This window comes from Chironomus tepperi, unplaced genomic scaffold, assembly GCF_022539635.2.
Source record: "Chironomus tepperi strain 1889 unplaced genomic scaffold, CSIRO-AGI_Ctep_v1 contig_48, whole genome shotgun sequence".
In the NCBI taxonomy this organism is placed as follows: Eukaryota; Metazoa; Arthropoda; class Insecta; order Diptera; family Chironomidae; genus Chironomus; species Chironomus tepperi.
In genome coordinates, this window is record NW_027226170.1 from 79,839 (window position 1) to 101,382 (window position 21,544).

Consider the following 21,544-nt stretch of genomic DNA (forward strand, 5'->3'; position numbering starts at 1 on the left):
TTTATTATGTATGTTATAACAGTATGAGAAGGAATGTGAATCTATCAGCTGTATAGCATATTCATTCTAATCATATTTCGCGTGTAGATTTCCCGCATTGATAATGACAATTCTAAACAACATTTAAACATAATTGTCAGAATTATCATGAAAATCAGTATATAAATTAATGTCAAGTATATTTTAACGTTAAAGACGTTAGATACAAATCAAAAATATTGTGACGATAGAAAGTAGTCTAAAGGAAATTGTAATGCATTGCAAAAAGCATTGAACTGCGCAAAAGCTCATCACTATACGGAGAACCATGTCCTCACTCAACACAATATACTTTTTTTTCTCATATTATATTTGAGAAGAAGCAAAATACAGTAGGAAAAAATTCGTTCAGTTATCAGTCAGTAAGCGACATTTGAACGAAACGGATCACAAAAAAATAATATAAAAGTAGTGAATTAAGTTTTGAAAAAAAAAAATAAAATAATAAATTGTGAATAGACGTTAATCGCGTTCTAGTGTGCTGAATGCATAAATATTGAAACTTCTTTTATAAATTAAATTGGAAGAAAATTATCTGCGGGAAGCCGGGAAGTGATGAAAAAAATATTTTTATTGGATTAACATCAATTGATATAGTGAATAGTGTAAATATATATATGAGAAAATGAGCTGTGAATCAAGAAAAAATTTTGTTTAAATTTTGTGTTTCTTTGGAGGATGGAAGTATAAATTAAATAATTACATATCCGGATGATTGATTGATATAGGGAGAAAGGTATTTAATAATGGAAAGGCATTTTTTTTGCTGTAACAATTTTGTAACCGACATGTTAAGATCAAGGATTTCTAGTTTAAAATTGGAATTTTAGAGAATCTTCAATGTCAGATCTATAGAAAAATCGAGCGTAAATCTGCAAATAACCTTTTCTTTATCAGCACATTCTGCTATATACTTGCGAGTGATGTTTACTTACTGAATATTCATTAATAGAGAATTATTTTTTACTTTCTATATGATGAATCTGCAAAATTCAAAGACTGCTTGAACTTAAATTCAATTTAATAAGACATAGCTACTTCCTTCAGCATACAAAATGTGCACTTCCTCGGCAAAATATCATCAATGGAAAAATTCTTTGTTTTAGATTATTCACCTTACCCAAACACGAAATCATGCATGAAATCTAAGGAAATTTTTATCATTTTAATGTGAATTTACGTCAATATCCTTTGTTCTAATTTCTTTGATGTCAAACTTTCGCTTGGATTCATTAAAAACTTTAACAAAAATTCTTCTTGTTGTCTTCAAATCTAAAACGACATTGGGGCTTGAACGTTCTTTAAGATCTCTCTTTTTTTGTGTTCATCTTGGAAGTTTCCACAACTTATTAACATTAATTTATTCCAACCGTATATTTTTTGGCTGTGCTAACAAAATATCAAAAGAAAACATACTTTTAATTATCATATGATATTAATAGTTTTCAAAAATGTAGAATAATCCGAGCGACACAAATGAAGCAAGTACCCTCGTGAGCCTAGAGCTTTTAAAAATGGAACATACCTTCGTGTGCAAAATTTATGCAGTTTTATTTGCTGTAATTATAAGAGCTTTAGTGAAGCTCAGTGGCGGAACCCTCCTTTATTTGTGTAGCTCGGTGTATTTCCAAAGTAAACGTACACGTGATTTTTTTGTGCTGTTTTTTTGGATTCTCTTCACCTTAATTAAAGGAACCAATTAAAAGTTCAACCGTGAAATTATGTTTTTCTGTGAAAAAAGTCACGACAATTAAGAGAATATCCAATATTTATGTTCGTAATTTCGGGTAATAAGCGAGTCTATGATTGTGTGTCAACATGTAACGGCAGGAGACAAACAGTGTTACTTAATAAATAAACAACCCCTTTGTTAAATTGCTTGATATTCATTATTTGTTGTAAATTAATGATAAAGTGATGTTATGTTCAATTAAAAATATTTTACAGCACATTTAGTATCTAATAACGATACCGCCTGCTAATTTTCTGATAAAATTGGCAGAGATAGAGTTTTAAAATTTTTGAACTACAAATGAGATTAATTTTGTCAGTGTTTTTGGCAGGTGTTGGTAATTCTGTTTTTGACACACAATGGGAAAGTTTAATTTTGATAACAAATTAAGTGATTATTAATTTATGACCCTCATGTACAGTATCGCAATCTGTTTGGGACAGTCCCAATCTCTTACTTGATAATTTTGATTATAAAACTCCCTATATTCACAAAAAATCCCGAATATTCTTAGTGGTTTTTTGAAAGATGGGAAAAATACAATTTGTTTGTTTTGCTGGCTTACTTTCTGGATGAGACGCGAGAACTTGACAACCAGACATCGTATAAAGCTCTAGTTTTAAGTATTAGCTTTGTGCCATCTTTTAGTTTCGGCGATGATTGATCTCGAAACGTAAAATTGTCTCTGCATGCGTTAATTAATGATTTTTTTCTAAATTAAACAAAATGATTTTTTTGAAGCGTTGCTTTCAACAGATTCAAATTTTTAGTGACAGTTAAAAAATTCAAATTTTAATCAAATTTTTAAAAAAAAAAAACGTTATGTAATAAATTTATGGTGTAGTGATTTGGAGTTTACTGGATCTTGATATTTATGTTAAGGTTATGAATTATATTTTACTGGATCTTGTAATACTGACCGAAAAAGTTCAAGTCATTTTCAAGATTAGCAAATTAATTCGCCAAGGAATCCGCTTTAATCTATTAAACAATTACTGATCACTGGAACAAGAATGCGCTGAAGTCTCTTTCCGAAAAGGTCGAGTTCTTTTGTAATTCCTTCAAGTCATCCTCAAGTAATAATGATTCGCATTAATTTCATTGCGTCATTTCCGTTTAAATTCGTTACGTACTTTTTGCAACATTCATTAATTTCTGTAAGAAAACGAAAAATTCTAAGGAAAGAAAACATAGAGTGTTAATCATAATAGTCTGTAAATGAAACAAGACGAAATAAATATTCAGTGGACGACTATTTGTATATTTCATTTGCTACTTGATTGATAACCTATTGATTATTGAAATAGTTCTCTCATCACTTTGAATGTTTTTTAATCGTAGCAATTTTTATATTAGAGAGTGAAACTGCTACATATAAACAGGCACACGATACAGATTACATTTTCATTGAATCCGTAATTCATTGATTCGAGTAATAAAGAAAGAAAAAATGAATTTTTTCGCTCAAATGATCGACCGAGCATGTGATTATGACGAAAAGTTTAAAGTTGTATCTTATGGCCTAAAAGATTTTTCTTGACACCTATCCACTAAATAAATTATTAAATATTGATTCTTAAATCTTTTTTATACTTCTCACACATTTTTTCATGCAAAAAATATCAAATCATGAAGTTGATAAACTTTAATAAGAGCAATTCATATGTGACGAAATGAAAATGAGAAAAAGATCAGACTTTTTTTTTTCCTGTCGTAAACATATTTATGCGTGACTTTGAAAGGTTGTAATTAAATGTTGACATTTGCTATTAGCATGCACTGCTTGTGTGAATCTTCACATGTGGATATCACAATTAAATGAATTGGAAAATTGGATTTAGAATTGAATACAAATGTGTACAATGTGGACTTCTTTTAATAGAATTTTATAGGGTTCATCCAAAATCGGAGGCCTGCAGTATTGGACTAACTAAAAGGTACAGTCGAAAATTGCAGGAAATGCAAGTTTTTTGCCGAACCATGAAATTTTTCAAAATTTCTTATTTACTTACTGTACTGACCATACAGATCACTTTGACCTAAACTGAAACCAACTGTGAAGCTGACTCTATAGCTGGCTGCCTTCTGTCAATTATCTATACCAAGTTTAACATTTCTTAGAATGAGACTGTTGATAAAGACTGTGTTACACTTGGTGTTGATAATTGACAAAGGGCAGACAGCGATAGACTATGTTTTAGATGCCAACTGAGAAAGGCCATGGATCACAGTTGGGCTGTATGCACAATGAAGAAAGTAAGTTTAACACTGTCTCTATCAACAACCTTTTTCATGGAAATTCCTTGGTTTCCCTCGTGAACTTTTTGCATTTACAAAATCAGACGTAATTGATGGGAGCTTCATCTGGTCTCCTGATATTGTGTCCTGTCCATTGGAGCCTGTTGATTCCTTAAACGATTTCATTAATGTTCCATAAGTATGAATCATTGTTTTCTTAGTGATAAACTTCAATTAGTATAAACATAGAACAAGATACAGAAATACGAAATTAAAACAATTTATGGAACCAACTTGTTGTCTATGAATGCGAAATTGTATTTGTAATAGAAAAGTTTTCCTAAATTTATTACAATTGTAAGATAAGACAGTGCGGATGTAGACAAACAAAAGTTTTTTATTAGGAAAAGCTTTTCCATTTTTTTTCTAATGAAACTTATTAATTTGCGATACTTTATGTATAGAGTTAATGCATTAGGAAAGTATATCCTATAATATACTTTTGTAGAGACAATATACTGACAAAGCTTTATAAGATATACAATTTCATTGCAGCTTTAATGCTCATGAAATTTCTTGTTTCTGTGATTTAATGCCTGAAGGATTTTGCTGAATCCCCTGGTACAAATTTTACCTCAGGTTTAGTATCATGCTATTCATTTAGAGACGTTTCACGACAACAAAGCTTTCTGGTAAACATACTTTTTTTTAATTAAGGAAAGACATGAACTTAATAGGATATGTTGACATTAAAACTGAAGCATGACTTTCAAAAAATAATTGAAAAAAATTCAATTAATATTAGATTGTAATTTTTAAACGTTCCATAGGAAGATTCCGTATTGTTGACTTCCAATTTATCTTTAGGATGACTTTTCATTCCTCCTTAAGATTACATAACATTCATGTCTGTAAGTAATCACTTTGTCTCATGATATTCATTCTGTTGCTTTCTTATTACTTGTTGGACTCGGAATATTACCACTCCTTTCCTTATTGTGTGAGTGCCACCCTTCAGGCAGGGTTTGGATAAGCTTTTAATCTATCCTTTTAAGTACTTTTAGAATTGCAAACCTTAAATCAAAACTGAATCATTTTATAAAGTGACAAATCCTGTTAAGATATGGAACAATCTTTATTAATTTTTATGGGTTCTTTATTCTTTCCATAATGCTATCTTGCTGATAGCCCGATCAACACAAATAAAGATCCTTTATGCAGTCTCTGTTACGCATACGTTTACTTATACCAAATGAAAGCTGCCTCTATTTGGCTTAGGAACGTTTCATTTAATGTTACTGACCTGAAAATCATACGGCATAAGAAATGCAAAAAATCTAGATCCACGTCGTTTCCAGTCTGCCTCAGGCTTCATTCCATCAAATTCATGCTGTCCTGGTTCTTAATTTTTTGTTTTTCGCTTTCCGTGTAAATGTGTCCGTGACGTCTAAAACTTAAAGCATCCATGACGAACCCTTTCTCATTTGTGTCGCTCGGATATAGATCCTTTAATGTTTTCTTAGAATAAAATCTATCCTGCATCAGAATAATTTACTAAATTGTTTTTATACAACTATCTACTCATATCAAACAGAACTTACGTCAAATAAATTACTTAGAAAATGTTAATCCAACAAATTTAAAATTCATCACATACTCACTTATCATGGTCATGTTGCTACCAAAATACAGTTTGATTAACCTTCATAAATTGTCTATACTTTAATGAATGTTGCAAAGAATGTTTTTGAACTGTAAAAATATTTGAGAATTAAGCCACAAATTAAAAAAGTTTTCCTGACTCATGTTTGCTCATGATTTAATTTTCATTTTTTCTCAAGTAAGTACGTATCAAAACAACAGATTTACAGCTTCAGTGCATTTCATAATATTGAAAAATAAATACATTATATTCCTAAGAGACAAAAATTTTGCGACAGTCGCTTTAATACTTTAAAAAGTACTTGGATATTTTGTTCCTATTTGATTTTTATGTTGAGGTTTGTTGAAAAAATACAGAAAGTATGTAAGGATGTCTTTGCAGTAATAAAAATAATTGATTTGTTCTTCAAAATTTCATTTCATTCTACGTGGTAGGACTTAGAAGATATCCTACGCGTTTCAAAGTTTGCCTTTGCAAAAAAACGAAAACATTTGAAACATTTCTATAACAGCCACTAGGGGTAAACAATCAACTTGAATTGAATGTGAAAAGCGTACATGCTCATGAATTCCTTTATCCATAGTATTGATATTTTTTAAAAAGAGATAAACTTATTACACGCACATGTATCCTTTTATAAATAGCATTAAAGATCAGCCTATTATCCTTAAAGCTATATATTTATCAAATAATTGACAAATTCTCATTATTTCTCTCAGCGGCAGGCTGCACAAGGCTTTTAAGAAAACTTTTTGTTGATTTAATGACTTTTCCGAACTGTATCATCCAGCGAGTCACACTTTTTGTTGCACAAATGGGTCGAAATCAGTCATCATGGCATCTTCCCCTAGCAGGCAAAGAGCGTGCTCTTAAGAAAACAGTAAGCTGAGAGCAACGATATCGAGCCTGCTCATCTAGTATATTTAAGTTGAGTCAGCTCTCGAGAGCATGCTCTTTCCCTGGGTCAGTGAGTGCAAACTTACGGCAACTTAGCGGTGTCCTAATAAACGTCATGTACTGTTCGGATCTACTTTCTATTAAAGTTTGTCTACATATTTAATATCGTCCCTGAAAAATCGTTTAAACTGACAAAACAAGAACTACATGCGTATATTTTAATGTTCTAGACAGTTTAGTAGTAAGACACTTGATAAACAAGGTCATATCCAAAAATTGCCACCCTCTGAAATGAATGTTTGTTCTTCTTTATGGATGCCACAGAGACTGTCACCCTCCTTGCTACGCATCTGCTTCTTGTTGTTTACAAATCTTCATATTTTTAATTTCGTGAATGTTAGACAATTTGTCTGTAAATTACATGAATTTTTGGCAATTAATTACCATTCATTAGCATTAATTAGAGGAAACGTTTTGCTCTTAAATGGGTAATTATAAATCTAATTCTAATAAAATTTAAATCAAATCAAAACACTTTCATCCTTCAACAAATTCATTCAACTAACCAGCACAAACATACCAGATGATTTATAGCTACAAAGATATGTAACCTTAAATTCTTCTAATATTAAAAAATCCATTTTTAAACTACCTTTTATCTCTTAGAAGGTCAACCTTTGTAAATCATATCCTAACCCTTTTTATGAACTTGCATAAAAGTTAGTTCTACTAAAAATAGTTGTATAAATGTATCAAACTGACAAATCTTTTTATGGTCTGCATTTTCCCGTGTGCTGTATAAGCTTATTTTTGAGTAATCGGATTGAAACGTGTGACAAAATGAAGTATGAGATAGTTTATCAAATATGCTGTTGATGCATCATAAAATGATTAAGGATATCCCCAAACAGCACATCGTGTTCGCTTGGGTACCATTTAGACGACGTATTAGCGGTAAGACACTAAATTGCCTGACGGCAATGTGATTTCGAGTGGAATAAAGTTCGAATGGAGTAAAAGTCAATTTAATGTCCAGTTAATCGCTATTTCTACAGTATTTTTATATAATCGGGGATTGTATTTGGGGATTGCATTGCTGTTCGCGAACCCGAGCAATACAACATGGCAATGCCTTTGTAAATTTAGACCAAATATACAACGATCATCGCACAGTGTTACATTGTCATGATGTGTTACTTGGGCATCAAGAGCATTAATGTTTCCTATCCTTCATTAAACAGATCAAATAAATGAGCATTTGTATCTTCTATAACTTGATTTTCCATTGAGCATCTGAATTTATTTGATAAATTAAGTTATCATGTTTTGGGGATAATGACTAAATTTACTCATTCGTGAAGTGTGAATTTTATGGATTTTTTGTCTGTCTGATCACAAAAAAATTCCACAACAAGCTCTGAAAAGCGATTAAGTGATGTAAATAATGGGATGGGTGCTGTAATTAAGCAAAGTTTAGTCTTAAAAGTAATTAAACAAAAAGCAATTAAATGTTTTTTTTTTGCAATTCTTTAAATTCAATTTTCGATTCAGATGAAATTCATCCTCAATTTATACTTGTATCAATTTGATACAGAAATGCTCTGATTTTGCATAGCAAAGACTTCATGACACACATATTGACACAGATTCATTGATTTTGGATATCAGAAAATCAACAAAAAATAAAAACATTTTCAATACAAAGTAATTGACAATAAACAAACATTTGTGACTTTAATATGAATTTTTGTTGCATGGGGCTGTTCAGTTATTATGTAACGCTACTATTTGAGCTTTTGTTACGTCTTAAATAATGATTGAGCATGGGCATTTCCACAAGTGAAGCAATCCTATGATTCTGAGCAGGTCCGTAGCCAAACAGCGGTCATTTGTTCCTTCCTAAAATACTTTAATAGATGACTATGAATATACAAAAATTCAAGATTTCGAAATAACGAGCAGAGGCCCCCTAGAACAAAATCTCCTGACTACGTCCCAGATTCTTGACATTGATTGATTGTTTTATTCAAAGTACTGAATTTATAAGTCGAAAGACAAATTTAGATTCCTACATGAAAATTTATGATTTATTTCACCCCATCCGACAAAAGAAAACAAAAGCTTTAAGATTCCATTTGAATTCCAGTTTAAAATTTTGTGGGACATTCCAGTGTTTAAAATTAATTACTTCGTAATGTGATTTAAATGTTCTGTAATATTAGACAGTAAAAAAGCATTAGAATGATGTTCAAGTGTTTCCGGAAGGTAAACGACCTAAAAATGACCGCAAATTCGACCCCAGCCTAGTTCATATGATTAGATGAAAACTAGATTAGATGAAATTCGTCCTCATTCCATAATCGAGTCAACCTGAGTCCGGATGCTTTGCTATCTCTACTTCATGTGCTTTCCGGGGTATTTATGAGAGTGTAGTCATTTGTATATTCTCATCAGTTGTTTTACAAAAAGGTATGATTAAAATATCGCTTAATGATGAAAAGAGTCAGGCACATAATATAAATCTCTGAGGTATACTTTGCTTTTTGCAATGAATAAAAAGGATATTAGAAGCAAGTAGAAGGAATGAGATTCTGAATAGAATCTCTCTTTTGCTTATGTTTCGTATTAAGTTTTAAAATAGTAAACAACTTAGAATTTCCTAGTTCTTTAATGCGATCATGAAGCATCATCATGAACACAAAGCTACATTCACTTTATGAGTGATATTACAAAGGTTGTTTTTGAATCCGCGTTCTATCATTTGAAAAGGCAGATTAAATAATGGGAAATACTACATGTCACAGAATAATGTTTACATGTTAAATATAGAATTTTGTACTGATAAAGAATTAAGCGTGTATGAAATTTGGATTAAATTTAATATTCGGATTTAATTAATTTTTAATTAATTAATCATGATTAACGGAAAAGTCTTGAATCTTAGTTCCTTTAATGGCATTAAATTGAATGTCAATACATCTCTTGTAGTCTTTTATTTCTCATTTAAATTACAGAATATTCCCCATCAATTTAATTGAAGAATTTGAATAATTTTCAATAAATTAAGGTTGTCAAACTTTCCGATAATTAAACCCTCAACATCTTGCGTTTTCAATATATCATGTTGGAGGATGGAAAGTACACTGATTAATATCTTTCTTCTTAGATTTTCTGTTATTTGCATTTACTAACTTTTTGTTCTTGACACGAATCCAAAATATTTCAGCGATTTAATAAAAATTCCTTTTCTTGTCATGTAGCTAGAAAGTCTTGATCTTATATTGTGGATGTTCGCGCATTCCTCAATGAAGGATGTAAAATCTGTTATCGATAGCTTTACTCAGAGATGTTACACTTGATGTCGACTTGAATTGATTGACTCGATTCAAACTTAGTCGATTTTGAGTCCAATCAAGGTCGACTCCGAGTCAACTTCAAGTTGACAAGAATTTCTTATTTCTTTGCAAGATTCAATTCGATTTGCGCTGGTGAAGGATATATTTTAAACAAAAATGATGCATAAACAGGCATTTTCATTCAACCAAGAGCAATGAGGCGGAAAATCGCATTTTCAAGGGTTTCTCTTTACCATAATTTAAAAAAAAAAATTCAATGTAAATATATTCATAATTTATAAGGTATGCAAATATATTCTTTTACAAGTGTAGGTAGAAATGACCTTTGTAAATTAAAAATCGGGTAATGGATCCAAAATCTGGGAGCAGAACGGTGTGATTCTAATTTTGTTACCGATTGCTCTAACAGAACTCGAACTTCTATCATTGAGTTATCAATGACTAATCGAATATATTAGCAGGTATCCTATATAATGCTTGGGTTGCTGATTTGTGGCAGGATTCAGTTTCAATCCATCATTTCGGCCTGAGTTCGGGCTTTTGATCTATTTACTGATTTGTGCTATTCAAGTCGAATCAACTTAACTCGACATCATGCTCTGGCTTTAATACAGAACTCGAAATCATTTCGAATGTTATATGAAGTCGAGTCGACTTGAGTTGACATTTCCATATAAAATCCGAGTAGATATCGAGCTCTGCCTTAATACAAATTAAATATTTTAAATCTTCCTTTGAAAATGCGCAGAAATTGTTACAGAAATTAAAATTTTCCTTTAAATACATTCCACATATCATCTTTGTAATTTCACTTTCCTTTATAGCGACTGAAAAATCTATTTTCCATTGAAATCTAGTCACAGAAACGAAGAAAGGCAGCCAAATCGTTAAAATACGTGAAGTGAAACATAAACAATACATTGAATATATATATTTTTAAGACATAAATTGTACTACATACAGAATTCTTTTGTGGATATATATAAGAAAAAAAAGTGACAGATGATTTTGATGTAGAGGAAATGATTGCTTAAAAATGAAACATTGCATTCTATACATAGAATATAAAATGGGTCTACTTTTTCTACGATAAATGAAATTTAATGAATATAAATAAAATATGATTAGAATGACGAGCTCACAGATGCTTCAAATGACTACAGAAGAAATGGACGAGAATGGACAAATAATGACGACAACTGCATCGTCAGCTAGTGTTAATATTTCTATTACGCCAGATATGCTCTTTAATGATGAGCATAAACTCAAAATAATTGTATACAGGTTTGAAAATATTTACCAAAATGTGAGGATTCACAAGCTTAACTTAATCAAATTTTGCAGTATTTTGATGGTTGTGTCAGCAATTGGTAATATCACAGTCCTTACAATTTTGTTGAGGAGACGAATGAGATCAACAAGTCGGCTGGACTTCATGCTTACTCAATTAGCTATTGCTGACTTAATGGTGAGTACTATTTAGTGCTTTATATATGAATTGTTCAAACCCAATGAGCCGCTATAGAAAAAAAAACCCTTTAGCTAAGCAGATCTTTTGAGATTCAGAGCTGCGCTAGGGCAATTTGCGGCTATTGTTTGTTTAAGGAGTGAGGATGCGCCAGACCACTGCACTCAATAGACCTACAGTTTGTAGTGGGATCAGAACCATTCCTTTGAATGAAATTCAACATTTTTTTATCTTCATGAAATGTCATCTAAGAAACCTTTGATTTATCAAAGATTTTCACTTCAATCTCAAATCTCATACTAACAACATCACATTATCTCAATATATTTAGAATAAAATACAGTCTATTTTACAAAACATTCATTCTCATTTCTAGCACACATTTCATTTTGGTCCTTCGAACATTGAGATTTGAAGCAGTAATTTGAGGAAATTGCAAATTGTGCAAAGACACCATTGAAAGATTGAAGAAAAAATTGAGAAAGCGGGAAGATTGTGAAGTCAAGTTTGAAACATCACAATAATTTGGAATTGATCAGTATTTTGAAAAGCTGAAATTGGACAGCCTTTTGTAGAGCTGAATATTGAAGAATTTGTCAGCATTTGTTGAAGCTGAATTTTATCCTCAGAATTGTGAAGATTTCTGAAATTAGCATTTGAATTAAGCTAATTATCAAGCAGAAGTGATACATATCTTTGAAGCTTGAATTGATTGTCATCTTCATTTAATTCGAACCTTGGAAAGTTCCAGAGAAGTAGAGAAGAGGAAACTGAATATTTGAAGAGTTGGGAAGATTAAGAAAAATTTTGAAAATCATCACAAAAAACCATTGATTACTGAGATCATTGAACTTTACAAACTCAATGATGTCTTTGAATACATCAGAAGCAAATAGATTTAAGTTGGATTCGATTATAGAAGACTAGGAAAACATCAGAAGTTCATATGAAACAATGAAAGAAGGTATTACTTTTAAAGAAATTAAAGTATATCACGAGTTTTTTAAAGGCATGTTGGAAGAATTCAATGAAATTTACATTCAATATGAACTAATGGATCGAAAAAGAATGAACGACGATGAAATCTACAGATCATTCAAGAGAGTGGCAGTGCTTACAAAATTGCAAGTTTCTTTGAAAATGGAAGAATTACAAAAAGAATCACCAAGAGTTAGTGATACTGTATCATCATCACAAACTAAGCGTAAAGTGAAACCTACTTGGGAATTATTCTGCAAATTTATGGATCAACGAATAAAATCGTTGACATATAGTTGTCGTGAAGGAAATTCATTTTACACAATGAATTCATCATCTAGCGAAAGTTTAGATCCACAATCAAGTAGTACAACATTGTTGGCAAACAATGATGTTAAAATTGAACATTGTATTCTGTGCTCTAATAACCATAGAACTTATCAATGCGAATTGTTTAAAAAAGAAAACACAGAAGAAAAACTCAAAATAGTGAAGAAGTACAAATTGTGTCACAATTGTTTGAGATCGGGACACAACAAAGAAAACTGCAAAAGTACTTCGAGGTGCAAAATGTGTCTAGGAAAACATCATACAAGCATACATGTAAATTAGCACAATCAATTGATTCAAAACAACTTGACGAGAAGGCAGAGCTCTCTATGAGAAGCATTGAGAGTATGATTAGAAGTATCAGACATTTATCAATCAATTTCACAACAAATCTCATTTTGAAGTTATATCAAGTATTGGTAAGGAAGAACTTGAAAGCAAAACTAACAAGACAGAACAATTTTGTTATCGTTTTCATTGAAGTATTAACCTGAATTAACAACATTTAAGATATAAAAGAACAGAATCATTCTTTTAGTATTTAGTATCATGCAGGATCATCAGAACAGAATCATTCTGATATCATACACATCGCAAAACAGTTTATCATCTTCATCTAGTATTAATAGAACAGAATTATTCTATTTATACACAAGTTCAGTTCTTAGTAAAACAGAATCATTTTGCTAAAACTAATGAATCACAAGAAATCTGTTACATCAATAAAGTTCAAACAATAGAACAGAATCATTCTATTATCAACTTTCAAGACACACATCAAAACAGAATTATTTTGATAGCATCAACATCGTTCCAGAATTCTATTGATTCATATACTATTACTTTATTTCATCAAGTTGAGGTGGCAGTGTGTTGGCAGACATTTCAACATTTTTGTCAATTCTAGTTAAGCTGGCAGAGTGTTGAATGAAATTCAACATTTTTTATCTTCATGAAAAGTCTTCTAAGAAACCTTTGATTTATCAAATCTCAAATCTTAAACTAATAACATCACATTATCTCAATATATTTAGAATAAAATACAGTCTATTTTACAAAACATTCATTCTCATTTCTAGCACACATTTCACACTCGTTTCATGACGCTATTATCAACTTATTGTGTCTAGCCTACAAAGGAAGGCTGTGAGCTGCGTTTCCACTACATATGATTCGAAAAAGGACACGTGAAAAATTTCCCATGATCGCTGGATCGGTGTTGCAATAATTATGTACCGAAGTACTAAACCATTCCGCCACCGAGCCACTTCGACTCGAGCCGCTATAGGAATGGCTTGAAATCAGGCGTCATGGTGTCGTCAGGGCAACTTCACGTCTTGCCGTTTTTACAGCGACAAAATGTTGTCTTCTAACATCAAAGAGCATTCTTTCTAGAGCTTGTTTTACTCAAATATTAAGGACTAGTTCAGCTTGCTCGTGAACGTGCTCTCAGCTTACTCTGATATTGACTGCATGTTCTTTGCTTGCTAGGATTCATAGCGAACTGTTCGAGTATTATTATTGATACAAAAAGCTTACCCAGCTTTCGTCATGCCTCAATGTATTTATTAATATTGAATAGGTACCAGTCGTTTTGCTTCAAATATTGCTCATTTCAAGCTGATATTGTATTTGCAAATGAAAATTGTGTAGAGCACTACTATTATCCTTATTCAATTTATTTGATAAATTATAGTTGATAGATCAAAAAATTATAGCAGCTAATGCCTTGAACTGAATTATTTGGACCATGAAAATTGATTTTTTATACTCAATGTGATGAACAGTAGGAAAAGCTATTATGGCTGAATTGTGGCTATTAAAACCATGTCTCTTTTTTCTTTTATTGCATGTTTCATGAAAATCACAAAATGGAACAAAAATAAAAAAAAGTCATTAAGTTGGTGAATGAGATGTTCTATCCTTCATTTGTCTATTCAATTTGTATTGGCATTAAGCGGATAATATTATGCTGGTATTCTATTTAAAGTAAAATGCGGTAAAAATAAGTTAAAGCTATAAAGCTTAATAAAATAATTGTGTTCTTGACATGTACCTACATTTAGCACTTGAATTCTTCAACAAATTTAATGGAAATAGAATCCAAATGCCATTTGAAACATGTCAGTATTAGGAGTAAAATGTGACGCTGTTTATCGGCTTGCTACACATGTCACAAAAAGAATTTTCAAGTATATGTGAAAAATCGATTTTCTATGGGAAACCTGTTTAGTTTTCAAATTAAACTTGTATTCGGATATTAAAGAGTTTATGAATTTTTTACTACTAGCTTAAGGCACCGAGTCATGTCGAAATTCATAGGAAAATATTCAAAATTATTTTGAATTGTTATTCTTTGGTATAGTCAATATTTTATATTCTCCTTAAAGATATTTTTACAACGACCCATCGATCTATTAAAAATAAATGCTAGAAGACTATGAGAAGACTCAATGTGTCTATAAAAGGCAATTTTGATGTCACTTACATACACATAATATGATTAAGGATAAAATTAAAGAACAAAGGACTTATTAATTTCAGGTCACATTTATTATAATGCCACTGGAGATTGGATGGGCTTTTACTGTTCAATGGATAGCTGGAGACTTTATGTGTCGTCTCATGATGTTTTTCCGGACGTTTGGACTTTATTTATCAAGTTTTGTGCTAGTATGCATATCAGTTGACAGGTTAGTATGTTAATATATTCATCCATATTCATGATTTTAATTTTAGGGGTCGTTCACTTATTACGTGACGCTGAAAATTTATTTTTTGGCAACTTCCCTTCCATAAAAAATTTTTTATGGAATTCTCATTGCTTGACGCATAACAAAATTTCGATCCTCACCCCGATGAGGGGCCATTCACATATTAAGTTCAGAATTTAATTGAGAATCCATTGAGAATTCTGTTAATCTGTCTTAAACTAGTTGATGGCAAGTTAATGTCCAGTTGATGACTAGTTCTAACGTATTTTTGACCACATAAGAATGCTACGTAATAAGTGAACAGCCCCTTAAGAGCACATTTTCATGACATTTTTATTGGAATCTTAAATATGATGTGTAGTGAATAAAATTTTATTGAGTATGTATATGCTACGCAGTACCTAATTGTTTTCACAACAAATTTTCCACCAGCATAATTTCCATTGTTGATAGAAGTACCATATGTTGCATGATTTTCCATAAAAAAATCAATTCATCATGTATGGAAAATTTGTTTAAGACTCGGGATCTTAACATGAAATGATTCTTCAAGAATATTAAACGCAAGTCTTTTTCCGCTTTATTTTTATCAATTATTCGTGATATGAATATATTGTATATAGCAGAACTCCTCATATTTATGAACGCATGTGCTCCTTGGAGAAATAATAAAGAAATGTACTTTATTTTTCATAAACAAGTCAATGAGTATCATGGAGCATTATTTTTAGAAAAGCTTCAAAATCCTTTTTTTGTTTCCAAATTTCTTTGTTTCTTTAAAGGCATTTTTGAACCTCCTTTTCATAGAATTGTTTATTACACATACCTATTGTATTGGCATATGATATTTGAATCACAAAAAAATCTTTTGATGACGCTACAATGATTCAAATATCAGATTTCATCTCTTTTGTTAGAATATACACTATCCAGGGGTGTATCGAAATGAGTTGTACGAGTTCCTTTGTATATACCTGAAGACCAACCTGTATAAAATTATATTTACAACTCACATGACTTATATGAGAGTAATAATGACGTCAAAAGTCAGAAAATCATGATTTTCTTATTAATATTTTATGAGTTGAAAAGTTCCATTCATTTACACCACTCCTGCTCTCTTCATGAGCCAATAAGTTCAGCCATCATATTGAATAATTCAAAAACATTATGTGCTGGATGTTAAATGAGATGTTAACACGATTTGATTGCTATAAATGAATTGAATTTTCTTCTAATTGTAATTGGAGTAAAATCAATTTTTTCGATAAGCGTGAAGCCTCGAATATATCAAATTCAGACATGCAAGATGATATTCATACTAGTAATATCTGATATCTATTTGATTAAATTGTCATATATCGTAATATTGTAAAGGATTTATGGAAGAACATAACTCATGTTTATATTATCAAAATGTCATTGGATTGATATGCTTACAGAATTGAGCAGGATAGATGCGATAATGTTTTGTACATTTGGCATATTTCCAGATATTATGCTGTAATAAAGCCTCTAAATATGAAGGAACATCGTGGTAAAATTATGATTGCGTTTGCATGGTTTACATCAGCTCTTTGTAGCGCACCACAGGTAATTCATTCAATCACTTTTTTTAAATCTTTATGTCTTCCTAAATCGTCCGAAAATAGAACCCTTATCACCTTTCGCTAAATAAATAATGCAATATTTTTGATTCTTTACTTACCAAAAAAAAGGCCTACATTTTTCATGCAGAGACACATCCGCACGTGAAAAATTATACACAATGCGTGACATTTAATGTTCTTTCAGAAGGTGGAGATGTAAGTAATGAAAAATTTTAACGTGAAAATCCAATTAAAAATTCGAACCTTTGATCATCTCAAATGACACGAACGCAATTTTTATTTCCTTTGATTTTTAACAATTTCTCCTATTTCTTCCTCTCTTTTTCAAATTAATTAGATCATATACAATGCGGCATGTATGTTGATGATGTATGCTGCTCCACTTGTAATCATTACATTTTCTTATGGCTCAATATACTATGAGATTTTTCAAAAGAGTCGAATAAAAAATTCTGGTAAGTGAAGGTTGACTAAATTTATTCAAGGTATTAATGTAAATGCGATGACGAGTACGTGCCCTTGAAATGAAATTTAATCCTCTTTATTCCAAAATCTTGTCGGAGAATTTCTTCTTGAGGACGACATATTTATATATTTATCTTATGCAGCACAAGGATGTGCTTTGAAAACTTTTAAAGTCTTTGATATTTAATATTGTCCTGAAAATGATGAATTTTGCGTATTTATTATTATTGGAATGACTGTCACGCAAAACTGATATGTAATATCATTCTCATCCATAATTGCAGATAGATTTCGACGTTCGAGTTTGAATGTATTAAGTCGTGCTAAGCGACGAACATTAAGAATGACTATAACAATTGGTAAGCAAACAATAGAGTTCCTATAATCTCATTATAATGTCATTAAAGACTGTGCATTATCAATATTTCGCATTTTCATTGTTATCATTCATTTCCATCACTATTCACAATTTAAGATTCAAGTCATGTATTTCAATTTGTACTGAAAAAAAAATAAAGGAATAACTTTTCATAATGAACTAAAAGTGTCAAAGTTATGAGACTAATTTTTAATTAACCTCTTGTTGCTTCTTTTCTCACAATGAACTAGTGATTTGCTTTGTTGTTTGTTGGACGCCCTACTATACAATGGTTGTTTGGTAAGAGAAACTTTTTCCTACTGTGTCAATAAATTTTTCTGCAATTACCCTCATAAAAATTTTCCTTTTTTTTCATTCATTTTACAATTAAAAAAAAACTTTCTCTATCTATGCATTAAAGGTTCTTCATTGACAAAGATGAGGCAACATCGAATAATTTGCTACAAAAGGCGCTGTATTTATTTGCGTATACAAACAGTTGCATGAACCCAATTGTGTACGGAGTATTTAATTTAAAACGTAATAGGACTGATCGAAATACGGTAAAGAAAATTACAATAACGTTTAAAAATTGTCAAAATTCCATAAAGTCACAAATAGAGTTGTGTGGTGTTCACTGAGTCTATTTTTGAATAGACTAGGCATGAAAGAAATAATTAAAATGTTACAAGACTCATGTATTCCTGAGCGACACAAATGAGGAAGGATTCGTCCTGGAGTCTTTAGAGCTTCATTTGGATTTAAATAAGAAACTAAACATTAGCTGTCAAGAGCCCTGCGATTCATAGCAGCGCATTATATGCGTTTCTTGACTATTGATGGTTAAACGATTGAGATCAGATCTTCCGGTCAAATCTAGACCTACAGTTTATAGTAGGATGCGCAGCACTTCTTTGACAATATTACTGACTTTAGCCTTCAAAGGGAGGTTATGAGCTGCGTTTCTTCTTATGACTTCATATTATTAGGAGAAAATTTTTCTCTTACTGAATATTGAACCCACGATTGCTGGGTTGGTTTGTAATAATTAGGTATCGAAGTACTAAGTCATTCTGCAACCGAGTCACTTCGAACCACACAGATTTATTGACATCTAATGGAAAGAAGGCTCTATTAAGCAGGCATATGGATGTCGCTCTCTATTTAGCAGCTATATGAATGCCACTCTCTTTTAGACATCCATATGGATGTCATTTTCTATTAGATATCCATATGAACGCCACATAAAGGCGTCTTCCATTTTCATGTTACTTAACTAAGGCTGAACTGTAGATCTGCAAGAAACAAATGCATGCATGCAGATTTGGAGAATTATAAAATAAAACGGAAATCTGAAGATAAGCTCATCCAAAACGAAGAAATGTGGGACTGTGGTTCTTGATGGAACTCTATATAAAACGAGGTTTTATAAGGACCCTTTAAAACTTCATGACGAGACTTTCTTCATTTGTGTCGCTCGGGATTACTTAAATAATTGTTATATTCTCATTGAAGACCACTAATTCTGTCCATTATGTAAATCTCTCTCTTTTTTTCTCTCTCATAAATAATTAAGAATATAAATAAAATTTATGACTAAGTAAGTTTTGTAAATGAACAACTTCTATGTGAAGTTATAAAAAAAAAGAAAAATTAAAAGCCCAAAAATAAAATAAGAAACAAATCATAAATTTTTTCATAAACTCTTGATGTGATTTCATTACAGCTTACATACATATCTTCCATAATTAATATGTTATAATTACACTCGATATTTTAATTCATTTCTTATAGTTTAGTTTTAATTATTATTCGGATTCGAAGCGAAGGACGTTGAGCTCACGTGCAGAGAATTTCAGTCGTGAATCATCGAAAACGATTTGCATTAAGTAAATATTATAACTTTATATTAGATATAGATGTAGATGACACTAGGCAAATTATAGACACAAATTATCTACCTTCCTCATTATCATCAACAACGATTAGTTAACAATTTATATCTAATTAATGTTTTTCTTTTTTCTCGAGTTGCGGAGATGCTCTTATTAAACCGCAATGTGATATAATAAAGGCAGATGTAGCTATCGAGAAGGTTCCACTCACATCCTGACATAACCATGTTACCTTCAGTGTATTAACACGCGAAACGACGATGTATGAATGAGAAAATACGGGAAAATTACTTTTTTTTTTCCATATGATGATTTATATGATGAAATTTTGTGTGACAAGTCAATTTATTATGCTGTTTTAGAGTGTGATGATGTTTATCTCATATTTACTCCCTCATTTTTTGACGATTTGTATAATAAAAGATACTGATGAAAATTGTTTAATTATTAATTTTTATGCCACACATGTTTATTATGTTTATTAATATACACCACTAAATTGAATTGGTTCATTTGCAGCCAGCAACCAGAAATCCTTTAATTTAATTTCTGCATCATATCAAACAGCTTGAAAATTGCTCCTTTTGTCTACGATAATGAAACACCAACATTGTACACATATCATGTATTATATTTAGCTAAATTTATAAATATTAATCCTTGCCAATATTTAATATATTCCCAATTTTGACAAAATGTTACTTCAACAGATTCACTCTGCAAAATTTTATGCAATTAGTTGATTCCTTGAATTTTATACTCATATTGAAAGTTCTAAAACAAGCAATTTACCGCAATTTTTAATTGAATAGATTAAACTTTTAGGTTTTAGTAAGTTGTAAAAATTATCGCATATACTCGATTATACGGATATAACGTTTGAAGGCAGAGCTTTATGAGCTTTAGGCACTACGATAGAAGAATCTATTGCATCATACTCTTTAGATCTACAGTTAATATTGGCATCTAAAATCACTTGCATGCTCTGTACATTGGAAGGATACGACGTCATAAGACATGATCTACCCTGCATTCTACCCAGTTATGGTTCGTGTGCTTAAGATTTAGTAAACAAAATCATCCAGTTAATAGCATCTCCTTGTATGTCTATCATCGTATATTTACATACCTTCGTAACTAAAACGGTGAGAAGGAAAAAAAAAGCCTCGAAAATCAGAGATGACGTATGTAAGGCAAACGCTCTACCATTTAGACGACTGATGCCATTTCACCCAACACCTTTCGTATGCTAATGTAAACAGCACACACATTTATTCGCACATATCAAAAATTAGATTGCTTTCCTGGACAGACAAGGAGCACACTCATGACTATGCTCACGAAATTGAGCATGCTCGATTAAGTTGATTGAGTATACTCAAGAACACGTTCATTTAGGTTAGTACGTTCATTGTCTGTTGGGGTTTTTAGCGATTAATCAAGTGTAAAGCATTCGCAATGCTTCTGTACTAGCACAATTCAATTTTCTTTCATATTATTCGTGTTTGCCAAAACTTTTGACCATTCAAATCTGCAACATTTTTGTATCAGATCATATCATAGTTTTAACATAGGAAAAAAATCTCCGCGAGTCATGAATTGTTAATATTTAATCTGTCCTTTTTGGCAAAAAAATACTACGACGCATAGAGCGTGGTACGTATTCGTTACAGTAACTGAATAATGGCAACGTGATTCTGACAATGTATCAATAAGCAATAATTATTCCATCCTTTTTTTCCAATTACTATTTACTTCACATTGTATTCTTATGCATCCTTCCAATTATCAGACAATATGT

The 21,544-nt window shown here is 31.2% G+C and overlaps 1 protein-coding gene across 1 annotated transcript; it reads left to right on the forward strand.

Moving 5' to 3' along the window:
• The first annotated feature begins 411 nt into the window (after nucleotides 1-411).
• AkhR (Adipokinetic hormone receptor) lies at nucleotides 412-20,187 on the forward strand. Its single transcript, XM_070652510.1, has 12 exons — nucleotides 412-775; nucleotides 10,750-11,209; nucleotides 11,270-11,393; nucleotides 15,246-15,394; nucleotides 16,909-17,008; nucleotides 17,134-17,220; nucleotides 17,363-17,480; nucleotides 17,775-17,849; nucleotides 18,100-18,148; nucleotides 18,270-18,411; nucleotides 19,643-19,737; nucleotides 19,880-20,187. Exons 2-12 carry the CDS (start codon nucleotides 11,046-11,048, stop codon nucleotides 19,959-19,961), a joined length of 1,185 nt encoding a protein of 394 aa, XP_070508611.1. The 5' UTR covers nucleotides 412-775; nucleotides 10,750-11,045; the 3' UTR covers nucleotides 19,962-20,187.
• Nucleotides 20,188-21,544: the final 1,357 nt, after the last annotated feature.

Bases quoted from the DNA above. Each gene is read 5' to 3' on its own strand.
- AkhR (XM_070652510.1), top strand. From the start codon at position 11,046: ATGATTAGAATGACGAGCTCACAGATGCTTCAAATGACTACAGAAGAA. The intron at 15,395-16,908 runs GTTAGTATGTTA...GCATATTTCCAG, and splicing joins GTATGCATATCAGTTGACAG to ATATTATGCTGTAATAAAGC. The intron at 17,850-18,099 runs GTAAGCAAACAA...ACAATGAACTAG, and splicing joins AAGAATGACTATAACAATTG to TGATTTGCTTTGTTGTTTGT.